The 14,450-nt window shown below is 37.6% G+C and overlaps 1 protein-coding gene and 1 long non-coding RNA gene across 3 annotated transcripts in view; one reads left to right on the forward strand and one right to left on the reverse strand.

Moving 5' to 3' along the window:
- The window catches only part of TSPAN8 (tetraspanin 8), a 36,080-nt gene extending 35,109 nt beyond the window's left edge, over positions 1-971 (reverse strand). The window contains exon 1 of the mRNA XM_079141331.1: positions 533-971. Coding sequence (XP_078997457.1) covers positions 533-592 — 60 coding nt within the window. The 5' untranslated portion in view covers positions 593-971. The remainder of the gene's footprint in view (positions 1-532) is intronic.
- A 293-nt stretch (positions 972-1,264) lies between these two features.
- Positions 1,265-14,450, forward strand: part of LOC306661965 — a 42,152-nt gene continuing 28,966 nt past the window's right edge. For both annotated transcript variants that reach the window (XR_013764018.1, XR_013764019.1), the window contains exon 1: positions 1,265-1,334. This is a non-coding gene — a long non-coding RNA (uncharacterized lncRNA). The remainder of the gene's footprint in view (positions 1,335-14,450) is intronic.

Below are 14,450 nucleotides of genomic sequence, written 5' to 3' on the forward strand. Positions count from 1 at the left end.
TATGATTAAATAATTTTATTGTTTTCCCTTCAAGTTTTTCATGACTCATTTTTTTTTTCCCCCTTTGGGAGTCTGAAAATAACCCTCTTCTCATGTCTTTCTCATCCCACAACCAGTTAGCTACCTGTTTCAAACCCAAATGTAAAAGGGGGAATCAGGATACAGGCTCTGGATGAATTGGACCCTGTTTTTCCCATAGAGTCCTTAAACAGAGGAGCCCTGATTGATACACAACTAAAAATAATTTTCCTTTAATTAAGGGGTAGTTTTTCCTTTGATTGTTTTTGCAACAATATCAAAACATTTATGCAGTGTTTATACTTACAGATCCTGAAGTGCACTTTTTTGACTAATTGACGTATTTTTAATTGCCGAAGTAACCAAAGAAAGAACAAATAATCCAAACGAGTAATGGAAAATACATTTTCTTCCTCATCCTATTTCTCTAGTATAGAGTCTGTTCTTTTTTATGATATTTATATCAGAATCCCCTTCTTTGCATAATATTGATAATTAAAAGAAAAACACTTACCCAGAACACGAAGTTGAAGATAAACATAGAATATTTTATAAAGACATTCACACGTGCCATTTCCAAAAAGAAGCAGGAATCCAGATGCCAGGAAACTAACTATTCGTTCTCAGAGTGTCCTTCAATATGCTCTAGAGCTATTGCCTGTAGACAGTCCTGTGTCCAGGGCCTCAGAGCAGAAATAGAAAGCAAAGAAGTAGAAGGGGGGCAGGGGGGACAAAGGAAGAGAAATTCAGTTATTAAAATGGATAAGAAATTAACCCACACATTTAAATATCACTACGGCTATCTCCAGGCAAGTTTGAGCTTTTGCTTGTCATGGCTCCTGAGGCACTGGGCCAGCATATTTATTATCCTTTCTCAAAAACTGCCCCCTCTAAAGTAAACAGATATCAAGTTAAGGGAGTGGCGCTGGATCAGAGGGGAGAATGGCACAGTGAGAGTGTAGGTGGTTAGACTTCAGAAACCACAGCCTTATTTTCCTGCCTTCTGTTGAACCATAGGAAAATAAGTCATTTTGCTCTCAGGTAAAGGGATTATGTCTCGACTCATTTCTGCATTGCATTTTGTCAAGAATATTAATTTTTTTTTCCAGATACAGTAAAATGCACTTAAAAATTTCCTAAAACTTCAAGCTTAGGTACAGAAACCTTTTATCATTAACCTCAGAATTGTGAAATAACCAATACATGTATCTGCCTTCTGAAGCTTCTAACTTTGCTTTCAAAACAGTACCAAGGGAGCTGCTTTAAATGCACTACAGTGGTGGGGGTACAGAGGGAGAGGCGGCCTTGCCTATAATGTAAGATTACTCTGTTTTTATCTTTATTTCTTTACAATGCAAAATAAATTCCCAGGAGCTACTCTCTGACTGCCCCATTGTGCTCTTGTTATAATGTGTAGCCAGTCTTGGTAGCTTGGTGTGTTTTTAAGGGGATACTGTGCTTTCTTTCTTCTGATAGATTATGTGTAGCAACAACTCCATTCTATCAACTGAGTTTCTGGATTCTGGATTCTCTTGGAACCCCCAACCCCCCCCAAAAAGCATTAAATAGGAAGGTGGTCAGGGATCTCTGATTATATATTCTGTAGTTTGTTTCTAGTGCTAACATAAGGCAACTGTACCCAGATCAAGGCAAAAGTTATCTGACCTAATCAGGGAGGTGTAGACTGCTTTGCATAAACAACGCAGGTCATGCAAGTTTCCACATCGCCTCTCAAAAGGAGTTCCCTAAATAAAAGAACCTTATACTTCACAAGATTGTTGGGGAAATAATCCTTAAACTCTTTATAAATTCTATACAATAAGCAAGCAGGGACTTCTTCCAAAAGAAAAATATTTTTCTAATTTTCACTAATATACAATCCTATTTCCTAAAAATAAGTAATGTATTTCAATGTATTATTGACAATAATATTTAGGGTTGAAGGTCAAATTTAGAATTAGTTCCAAAAATAACAATGACTTAAGATTTAAATCATCACTAACGTTGCCCATGTTCTGTGCTGCTTCCTCCTAGTAAATGGAAATAATTTCACACTTCTACTGAGATGCTAGTGCATATAAGAATCCATAAAATTCATATAAGAATTCATATAAGAATCTGAAAAAAGAAAGTGTATTCAACTGAAAAACAAAATGAATTTGTAGTCCCAAAACAATTAGATATCACACAAAGATAAAATCAAAAGTAAAATATATTTAAATATTGTTTTGTTGACAAAAATCTGAGTACCTACTTATTTTCAGTTTAGATTTTCTGGTGAATGAAGAAAATCTCCTTTAAAAGAATACAGTCTGTAGTTAAATCATTCTTGAATGCTGAAATGCAATCAATGGATATGCTATTACGGGAAAATGACTCTGTGGAATAGAACAGCCCAATTCAAAACCAATATGGCACTGTTCATTCCTCTCACTTTCCTGCTCAGTGAATGTTCAAATCGCACAGTACTTGCCCAAGCTAAATACTGTAGGATCATTTTGTATTCCTCTTTCTTTCTTACCTCACATCAGTAATTCCCCATGGTCTGTTAAGCTCCTAAATTTCCTTCATCTGTTTGCTGCATCTCACCCTTTGACCATCACCATTATCCAGCCCTGAACATCTTCTCTTGTCCCTTCAGTGAAATCATAATTGGTTTCCCTGACAGCCACTTTGTCCCATCTGCCCTAGCACTCCAGAATTCCTCTTATTAAAAGCCAACCTAAGGATGGTTTCTTATTACTTATGGGATAAATTTCAGACTCCTTAGGATGCACTTGAAGCACATGGTACCCACCTAGTAGAACTCTCTCTTGCTGCCTCTACTCCCAGCCTCTAGAAACACAGAATTAGTTCAGTGGCCTGTAGCATATTATGGCTTTCTATGCCTTTGTGTCATGCTGTTCCTTTTTCCTGGAATACCCTTTCGTACCATCTCTACCTTGGAGAATTGTCACAAACACCCTTTGGTGCTCAGCTCTTTGCCTGCAGAGGCTTTCCTTCCTCATATGCTGCCTCGCTCTTGCCTCTCAGTCCTCACACCCAATATGACTAGAACAAACCTTTACTCTGCAGTTGCCATCCTATATTTGTGTCTCTCTCCTAGTTGATCCTTTATGCCTAAAAGGATCTGAAGTCACAGAAACTGAAAATAAAAAGGTGTGTAACAGTGCCTAGCACCCCAGGAAGTTCAGCTAGTGATTCCCCTCACTAGCTGGTAGTTATTAAGGGAGGTAATCATTATTAAACTAGGTTTAGCTAGCAGCATGGGGACTCTGGCAGAGAAAAGAGAAAAATCCTGTATGCTCAGGGTAGAGGAGACAATCTGAGGAGGACCATCGAATGCCTTATAAAATTATGGTGCTTTCCCGAGGTCACCAGGCAAACTAGACTTACATTTGGGACTTGTTTGAATCCACCCCCAAAGTTCATGTGTTGGAAACTTAATCCCTAATGCAACAGGGTTGAGAGGTGGACCTTTAAGTGGTGACTAGGTCTTGAAGGCTTTGTCAGCACTACTGTGGGAGTGGATTTGTAAGAAAAGGGAGTTCGGCCTTCTCTCACCCTATTGCTTCTTCCTCCCCATACCCTCCTCTGCACACACACACACACACACACACACACACACACACACACACACACACACACTCTTTTACCCATCTGCCATCCACTGTGGAATGATGCATCAGGAAGGCCCTTATCAGATGTGGGCCCCTTAACTTGAATTTTCCAGCCTCCAGAAATATATCTATCCTTTATAAATTATCCAAGTCTCAGGTATTTTGTTATAGCAGCACAAAACCAAGTAAGACAGAATTTGATCCCATAAACAAGCAAAGATAGGTGATTCATACTTTCCTCATGATATTATTTTCCCCTCTGTAAGATAAACTCAAAAACTTCATTCAACAAATATTTCAAATGCTATACTAGGTGCAGAGACACAGAAGTTTACGAAACAAGATAAAAAAAAAAAAAATCAATGCTCTCACGATGCTTACTGTGAGAAGATAATATTCTCTTTGTGGTTTTGTTTCCAAAATCTAGTAGCCTACTTTTCAACAGAATAAGGAGTTAAAAAGCAGATAATGTGTTTTACAGACCTTTCTCTCTTGTTATGTATCTTCCCTTTGTAACTGTCACTTTATACTATATGTTTTTAATGGCATTGTGACATCAATTCATTTTCTTAAAGGTTGGTAACAGGAGGAAGAAAATGATGTTGAAATTTCCTTATGACCGCACTTAAGGGTATGTATATAAGAGCATCAGGTCATGTGCTCTAAACAATTAGAGTGAAGAGAAAATTCTGGTTCTCTTTTAGTGTTTCTTATTTTGGGAATCCCTTTTTTTTTATTTCCAGAAAGTGAAAGTTGCCCACTTCTGGGCTTTGTGGTCCTCTTGTGGGAGCACAGCCTTGGCTTCTGCTGTCTTCTAATCTGATTCCAGCCTCCTCAAGATCAGCGCTCTGCTTTCCCGTGAGCTCACTGTTCTGCATGAACTACCCAGTGTGCTTCACAGACTGGCTCATAAAAACTCTCCATACATTCCCACTCAGCATGGGAAGCATCTGGTGTGAGAACGGTCCCCCTCCTTCTTGTTCAGGACATTAGAAATCAACAAACTGTACCCCTAATATTAATTCCAGCTCAGAAATAAAGTGTGATTTAGAGTTGTGGTATCCACTATCCAATAACCAACATTCTTTCTCTCCTATGGATATTTTTATTCTAATATTCATGATTTGTGCCTACATCTAGATCACATAAAGAAAGATGTGTATTTAGGAAGCAAATTCTAGATCACCAAAATCTGTTGGCATTTGTAAGTAAAAATTGAGGCAAAATAGTTCAGTGATTAAAAATGCAGTTTTAGACCATAAAGAATTAGAGATGCCTCACTACCATACTTATGCTCCTTTTATATTTATAGTAGTTCTGGAAAGTTGAGGAGAAAGAAAGTCAGATGCTGGTTGAGGCCTGGAGTTAGGTCCTTGTTTTGACAGTTCCTGAAGCTTAGCTTAGACACCCTTTCCAGGAATGATCTACTTGTTTGAAAAGTTTCACGTTAAATGCTCTTCTAGAGCCAGAATGCCAATTTCTTAGTTTTTCATGAAAAAATATATCCAAAAACCCATCTAGCATAAGACAGTGGCTGTTCAGAGAATCTTCTCCCCTATAAAACAGTGTCACAGAAACCAGAACATGCACAAGTAGTGTCTGGAGATAAATTCATTTCAGGAGTCAGTAGATGTTTTGCCGAGACTGGATAGGCTGATGTGTCTAGAAAGTCCCAGGATCCGAAAGCCAGATCCTCCTGATGAAGGTCTCAGTGGTCTTAGCATCATCCCAGGGCATTTTGCTGAGACACTCCCCCCCAGCAAGTCTTCCTTCTCAAGGTCACCTTCTCTATACTCCACTTAGCTCTGCCTCTCCATGATCGCAGTCTATCCCCAGACAAGGATGCATGATAACTTAAAAGGTTTTCATTTACCAAGCTGTAATTGCAATTCAGTCCTCCTTCCAAGATAACCTTTTCATTGCATTTTAGATACTTCTAAAATTCTTCACTTACTCATGTTTGATTTCTTCATCCTGCTCTACGATTTTGCTAGCTGATTTCTCAGAGGTCATTTTTATTTTCCTTCTCTTCAAATTAGGACCTGTACCTAGTGACTATAACACCCAATAAGAGAATAAAGAGTACAAAACAGGGCCTTGTGATCAACAGCCCAGGAGTCTTGAATAGACCTTTTTTGTGCCAGATTTTTGCCTGGGTATTTGCTTTGTAAGTTTAAATGCCAACTTGCTTTTCCATGAGCTGTCTGAATTGGTCCTTTGTTTAGCAAGTTCACAAGGTACACATTAACTGCTGGACGTGATTAAGTTCTGAGCTAACAGTGATTCAGAGGTAGGGGTATAAGTAGAGACCACCAACACAGAATTTAAAAGTAAAATAATAATAACAATAATAATAATAATACAGTAAGATGGGGATATTTAATGCTTGTATCAGACACCAACTTCTCAAACTGAAGAAACTCAACAAAATGTTACATTGACTATAATACAGGTTTGCATCATGACTGGTCAGAAATAAACATAGACATTGTACTCATAACACAAATTAGGATTCACAAGTGATGAATTCCAAATTAGAAAGATTTATTCAGCCTCATATGGTGGAAATGTGTTACACAGCTATTCTGGTTCCCAAGGAACAATAAAATAACAGGAAGTCATTGTAAAGGTCACTTATAAGGAAATCCCAAACCTGCATTTACACCTTTATAAGAAAGAACAAAATATATTTCAAATAAGCTCGGGTAGAAAAAAAAACTCATGCTCTGGTTTAAATGAATATATATTTTTTTTCAAACCACAAAACGTCCTATTTTAAGTTTTTCTTGAGTACTTGGAAGATTTGTGAGAAGACAAAAGATGTACCAGAAAACTCATGACTGAGTGCTTAACTGTTTCTGAGGAAAGAGGACAATGGCCTGGCTGCGTTTGCCTTACCTTCACCCCCTGTGAATGCACCACCCCAATTTCAGTCATATTAAATCAAAGTGCATGTCTTTAAGAACACAATCTCCAAAAACAATCTTTTTAGAAATCAGTAGTGAAAGCACCATTTCTCCCAGAACACTCTCAGTTTCTTTCTCCATTTATGGTCAGACATTAATGCTTCCTTCCCAGACCTTCTCAGTAATTCTCTTACTTATTAACACCCTGGTTGATTCAGAAAGTGCTTCTCCTAAGTCAACCACGTGAGGAAGTCAGAACCTTTTTTTTTTTTTTTTTTTTTTTTTTTTTTTTTTTTTTTTTTTTTTAATAAATAAGCTCTCTTGGGAGTCTTTTGAATGCCTAAGGGTAAAATAAATCCCAGGAATAGTTTTGCTTTACAGAGTCACATCGATCTCTAATTTGGCCTATATGAATCATTAAACCTTGAGAAAATATTCCAAAGGAGAACTTCCTGATTTTGCTTTGTTTTGTCTTGTTTTTTCGCATTGTAGAAAGGACTCAAACTCTTTCTGAATACTAATTTATCCGTGCCATGTTCTTACTTGAGGCTTCAGAGCCAGGAAATTCCTCTGAGTACTCTGCTCTCCCTTCTCTTTGTTCATGAGTGTAAAGGGGGATTGGTAAGCCAGATAGACTGGCCTGACCAAGGCCCTCCAAAAGGAATGTGCTTATATGGGAACCTATTCCAGGATTTCTGTGCTGGTCGCATAGGACCTGATGCATAAGAATTATCAGCCAGAAATGTCAAGTTTCCCGAGAATCACTGTGTTTGCAGCCAATTCCCTGGGAGCTTTTTGAGAAGAAAACAGTTCATAAAGCAATCCTCTTTGCTGTGAAAGATCATGTCACTCCCCAGCTTTGAACTCTCTAATGGATTCCCATCACTGTTAGAATAAAATCCAAAGCCACATATAATGGGCCCTTTCTGCCTCGCCCACTGTGCTCACTCCTGTTTCCTCCCGCTCATGCTGCTCTAGCCCCAGTGGACTCCTTGACTTCCCAAATGTATTCCTCACTCAGGGCTCTCCCACTGCTTCTTCTCCCTCTCATGCAGAGCCAGATGTTTCATCCTCTGCATTTGTTAGATTACATATTTGTTTACCTGTTGTTTTCTTTTTGGTTTCCTTTCTAGAATTCAAACCTTAGGTCGGGTTATTTCTTCTGTTGTTCACTGCCACGTCTTCAGGGCCTGGAATATAATTGGCACTTAACAAATATTTCTTCCATGAGCAGATGAATAGCAAATTATCTAAATACATGAATACATTTTTAATAATAATAATAATAATAGAGCATCTAATTGTGTTCACCACTGTCTTCCTACTGCCTAGCATAGTAACTGGCAGATTAGAATCACCACTATGTGCTTCTGCATTGCAAAAGAAAGGTGAAACCTACAAACACTGATGGACCTTACATTCTATGCACTTGGGAAAGCAAACAAATAACACACAAATAATTACACAAGGAATTACCATGTAATAGCAAGATCCTGTGTTACAAGGTAAGTGCAGAAACTCCTTCCCATCACAGGGAACCTCTAGGAGTTGGCATTTAACCTGAATCTGCCTGATAAAGAAGACACAAGCCATGCCTGGACCTAGGGCATTACAGCACAAAGGCTCTAAGGTGATCACAAAGGTCATGCTGGAGAAAGATGGTCAGTGTCAGTGTAGACTAGGAATTGGTATGAGATGGGTTTAGAGAGGAAACTCTTCAGTCCAGATCCTGCAGAGTTGTAAGCCAGAGAAAAAAGAATGAGGTTTACAGAAGAATTATTGGACAGGCATGCAGATCTGAAGCAATGAAGTGACCTGACCCACTGACTCCTTCTTCAGGAAGGAGATGACAATGGTTGTTTGTGATGAGAGTAGCATAGAGGAAGGAATAGATTTAGAATATACTTTAGAGGTGAAATCAGCATTGACAGTGAGGGAAAGTGGGGAACATGGGTACCATTCAGATTTTAACTTGAATCACTTGGTTGATAGGGATGCCTCCAAGATAGAAAACTGGGGAAGGAGCAGAGGTTCTGTTTTAAACATCATAGATTTGAGAAGTCCATTGGATGTCCAAGTGCTGATGGCAAGTGGCCTGTTCAATATATAAATACAAAATTCAGAGAAAATTTCAGGATTAGAGATGTAGACTTGGGAATCCAACCCATATGGTTAATATTTAGAAGCAAAATATTGGCTAAAATTATCCAAGGAGAAGGCCTGGATAAATGACAACAGAACTCTGACTTTTCCCTTCAGCGAACCAATATTTAAAGTTGTCAAAAGGAGGAAGATTAAATACATAGAATTGAAAAGCAGTTAACAGTGAATTAAGAGGAAAACCAGCAGCATGGTATCCAAAAAGCAAGAAATAGACAATGTCTTAAGGAAAAATGGGCAGTTGCCAAGTCCCAAGGAAAGTGTCTTGAGGAAAGATGCGCAACTGCCCAGCTGTAGAGAAAGAAATCTGGTAAGATGACACCTGTCGGGGCAGAATGGAGATTACTGCTGTGTTTGAGAGGCCAGTTTTAGCCACATAGTGGGGAAAGAGCCTAAATGGAAAGGCTCAAAGAAGGAATGAGAAGTACAAAGTGAAATCATTGAAACAATCATTGCTGCAAAGGGAGACACCAAATAAATGACATCTGGGATAATATTGGTTTATATAGTACCACAGTACACTGGGAATTTCAAAAAGAAGTGAATATTTTTCCCATATAAAATGAATGGGAAATTTTCTTACCATATGAACAATTAATATTATGATGTATCATAAATTTAAACTTTTCATTGAAAGAAGAAAGCCTGTAAGAAATCATAAATGCAGCTCACAGTTTAGATTTTAGTACAAGGTAGAAAAATATAAATAATAGATGTTGTTTGGATGTGAGGTGTCCCCCAAAAGCTCATGTGTGAAACAATGCAAGAATGTTCAGAGAAGAAATGATTTGGTTGTAAGAGTCTTAACCCAAAGAGATTTAATCCCCTTATAGGGATTAACTGAATGGTAACTGAAGTGGTAGGGTATGGCTGGAGGTGGGAATTGGGGTGTGGCTTTGGGGTGTGGCTTTGGGGTACACATTTGTATCTAGAAAGTGGAGTCTTTCTCTCTCTGCTTTCTGATCAACATGTGAGCCACTTTCCTGTGCCACACTCTGTGGCCATGATGTTCTGCCTCACTCAAGTCTCAAGGAATGGAGCTGGCTGTCTATGGATGGAGACCTCTGCAACCATGAGCCCTTGAATAAACTTTTCCTCCTCTACAATTGTGCTGGTCGGTCATTTTGTCGCAGTGGCAAAAAAAAAAAAAAAAAAAAAAAAGCCAATTAAAACAACAGAGTTTCTTAGATAATAACTTCTTTTATTGACATACACATAAATCTCTCTCAAATGCCACCGTAACTAGGAATTGTTTATGTCCTGAAACAACCAGGTCCTGGTGTATTAGAACCAACCCCAAGTTGTTGTGAGACCCAAGAAAACAGATTCAGGATCACAAAGAGTACAATTTATTGAGGAACTTAATGACAGAAGCATTTACTTTACTGGGCAGTAGCAATGCCAAGTGGATCCGCACAATTTTAACCAGGAGGAGGAGCATATAGATGGGTCAGAACAAACTTCATTTGAGATTGAATATCTGGTTTGTCTTAAGTTATAGTAAAGAGTCAGGCACATTTCTGGCACCAGGGTCCCATTGTAATGCTCTGCATACCATTTTAATGGTTTTGTTTATTTCTGGTTTTCTGGGAAATGATGTAGGAAAAACCAATTAGGGTTACTATAGAGCAATTATGACTCAAGATGGCTATAGTCATGTCAACTTGAATCCATATCTTAACAGAAAAGTTATGTAGGTTATAAATAAGAAATAACATATGTCAACTGAATTAATAAATCTAATCAAATATCAAAAGTATGGGGTGAGAAATCAAGGTGAAACTATGGTGAGACTTTAAAAAGTTACGTTATGCTATGTTCCAGAAAGAGTGGAGGAGGAGAAGGCTTGGATAGATGACATTAGCAGCTTAGGCCAGCTTAAAGGAGTGGAAGCAGATGCTAAATATGTAAAGGGGGAGTCAGTGACCAGGATCCCAATCAAACATTTAGGTGAATTTTTAGATAAGGGAAATTGAGCACAATTTTCATGGATGTCATACCAGCTAGATACATATGAAAACAATGTTCTATGAGTATCCATTCTAAGATGAGGTTCTTTGCTGTGTTTTCATTTTACAATTGTTTCATTTTTCAATTGGTAGAAAGACCAATTTGGAACATGTTAGACTCTTTTCCAGAAGGGAAAAAAAACAAAAACAAAAACATGGATTCTGCTAACGCTGAAAGTTAATGATAAGAGCAAGGGAAGAGGCTGGTTCCTCACAGGATCCCCAGTGTCAAAGCCCCGCTTCTATTGTGTTTTTCCCAAGGTACGACCACCAGATAAAAGAAATATTTCAAGTGTGAACAGTCCTGAGAGTCCTGCCAACTTTGATTACTGTTCTCTAATTTTTAAAAATATTTTATAACTATTTTATTTTTTTTTTATGTGGCTCTGAGGATCAAACTCAGGGCCTCACGCATGCTAGTCAAGTGCTCTACCACCGAGCCAGAACCCCAGCTCCAACTGTTCTCTATTTTGATGCTATTGTGTCCAAAATTTTTTTTTGGTGGGGGTCACAGGGAAGTTTTCCTAGTGGATCCTTTTTTCCCCCTAATAGTAAATCCATTTATATGCCATATATGTATCTTTACATTTCGCAGGACCTCCAACTCAAGACATCATCAGAGTAAACTAATTTGTTCTTCCAAACAACCAACAATCATCTGTTATCTTTTTTCATTAATAGACTTAATTTTTTAGAATAGTGGTAGATTTACAGAAAAAAATCAAATGGAAAGTAGAAAAGTCTCTTAAGCTGTCTACTCCAACACCCACCATATTCTCCCATTGCATCTCATGTTGACGTGGTACATTTATTACAGCCGATGAGCTAGTATTGGTACATTACTATCAAAGTCCATAGTTTACCTGAGAGTTTAGTCTTTGTTTGTGGACATTGAAAAATGTACAATAATGTGTACTCACCATTACAGTATCATTCATAGTAGTTTCATTACCCTAAAAATCCCCAGTGATCCACTGCATAAGCCTTTCTTCCTCCCACTCCAGCAACCAATGATCTTTTATCTATCCATAGTTTTGCCTTTTCCAGACCGTCATACAGTTGGAATTATAGAGTATATACCGTTTCGGATTGGCTTCTTTCACTTAGAAACATGCACTGAAGTACACGCCCATAATGGTGTACAAGACGGTGCCTGAGGGCAGTGCAGGCCTGGAACTCAAGACTCAGATCGCTGCATTAAGAATGGCTTAGTGGATCATTTTTTAAAATGCTGAATAGTATTTCATTGTATAAATATGACACAATTTCTTCCTCTGTTCACACGTTTACAGCCAGATTGATTGTTTTCAAGTGTTGTCAAGTATGAATAAAGCTGCTATAAACATTCATGTTAAAGTTTTTCTATGGACACAGTTTTTATTAACCTATTTAGGCAAATACCAAGGAACACAAGTACCGGATTGCACATAACTCTCCAGGCTGGGGACCAAGCCTTCAATACATCTTCTTTGGGGGATTTTTAAGATCCAAACCATAACATCCCCACAGTTTAATTTAAGCACTCTCTATTACATTTGGTACCTATTTCTATTTTCTCTTCCAGGATGAAGTCAACAAGGGACTGCATTTCTTTAACTTTGTATCTCATATCAAGAAATATCTCTAGCAAATAATGAATAAAAGAAAAATGTGATTTCGTATTTTTCTAAGGAATTTCTGAAGAGATAAGAAAGTATAATTTTGAAAAACAAGCTTTTAACAAAACTACTGTTCCCCAGTTCACCAACTTTTTTGTATCATTACCATATTTTTTAGACTTTCTAGGTATTTTGGCACAAAATCCAGTGCTTCCTTTTATTAAACCTGCTGTAATATCGTAACCTAACATGAAAGTAGCAAAGCAAAACCAAAAACTGCATTCTAACTTGTCAGCATCCCTCTTTCTTATCCCTTTTATCTCTACTAACATCCTTCTCCAGCTTTCCTAACCATTTGACATCCTTTGAATGCTTTCATGTTAGCATTGTTCATCATGAAGTCACCTTGCACGGAGCAGCCCTCCCAAGAGGAGGGCAGGTTCTAATTAAGCTAACAGACAGCAGGGTGAAAACATTGTCCACTGAAATCAGAATAACACCATGTTTTCAGGACTGGAAGGCTCAGCTTTTTCCTGTAACAGTGACATGCCAGGCAGCTCCGCTAGCGGGGAAGACAATCGAGCTCCATCAGAGAAACCATGAGATAAAGTTTCCAATGGAGGAGGCAGTGAGCTACCCAGAGAAGTACAAACCTTAGGCTCTGTCTTCAGAAAGTTCTGGGTTTGAAAATAAGAATCTGCTTTTTACAAAGAACTTTGTTCTTTTGTCTGTTCAACAAATATTTTTAAGTCCCTGCTAAGTGCTGGTATATAATAGACAATAAAGCAAATATAATCTCGGCCTTTATAGATATTACAGTCTAGTAGGGCATAGAATAAAAAACAAATAAGCCAACAGATCAATTTACACTTAAAACTATGATAAGTGCTATGTAAGAAAAACACGGAATGTCAAGAAAGTAAGTGGTTGTAAGAACCTTCTTTGATCTCCTGGTCTAGAAGGTATCCTATTAGGAGTAATGTCTTACTTGATATGAAAAACAAAAAGTCTCTCATACAAAGAGGCTGGGGGAGATAAATTAACCAGGGAGAGTAAAGATATTTTACCTCATCCATAAAATGGGTGCACATATAAAGGTTTACGTATAAAGTATTTGGCACAGGGCCAACACTTTTTACTTAGCAAGTAATTATTATTCTTATTGTTATGGCTGTTGACCTATAAAAACTTGTAGCCAACCTATAAAAGCTTAGGATCCTAAACAATCTTTTATACCCTAACAGATACATAATAAGCACCAGCAGTTACATCTCTAAAGAAGAGGGAAGGATACAGGACATTTTACTAAACATAGAGAAAATCTCATAAGAAACTCAGCCTCTTTCCCTCTTTTTTCTTTGATAAATTTCTCATCTGGATTTCTGTGTTATGGCAAAACCTTACTAATTCAATCTGTGATGCAAGTGAATAATGTAATCAAAATGTAAGGAGGCAGAATTTTTAATTTAATTAAGGAAAATCTGTTGCTTCTGAGAACTTTAACCACACATTTGCATATAATTAATGTGTTGATTACAAATGACTTGAATTTCCTCATTAAAGCAAGGCAAATAAAGTCTTACTCTGTAACACGACCTTTGTTGACTTGTATTTCTTAACATCAAGTTTGCTCTAAGTACATTATGCTGCTAATTTAGACTGATTTTTCTCTTCAGTTAGTCCAAATCAGACTTTTCTATATGGTCAGTTTGAAGTTGACCTGTTCCCTTTAGAAGCTTTTGATAATTTATACTTTGTCATTTTCCAGAAGGTAGTTAAGGTAGACTCTTTTATGGTTAAATGACCTTTGTAATATTTATAATTTGATAAAGATTGAAAGGGTGTTCAAGATGTAATTTTCCTTCCTTTATTATTCTGCCAAACCTTCCTTTCTGTAATCCTCAAGACTATTTTCACATCTCTGATTCCATATGCTAGAGACCCATAAGGGCCCCATATGACTCTCTAAATACTTTAAAAAAAAAAAATGTCTTTGTTCTCTGCCTCATGGGAGGAGATGAGTCATTAGAAGATGTGTATGCAAGTTTTAGTTCAGACACCCAGAAGCCAGGCCTCCCCTTAGACAAAATGTCCCAAATTTGCCTTGAATGAATGATACACAGTATTAATCACAAATGA

The sequence above is a fragment of the Sciurus vulgaris genome (genome assembly GCF_902686455.1).
Source record: "Sciurus vulgaris genome assembly, chromosome: 5".
Lineage (NCBI taxonomy): Eukaryota > Metazoa > Chordata > Mammalia > Rodentia > Sciuridae > Sciurus > Sciurus vulgaris.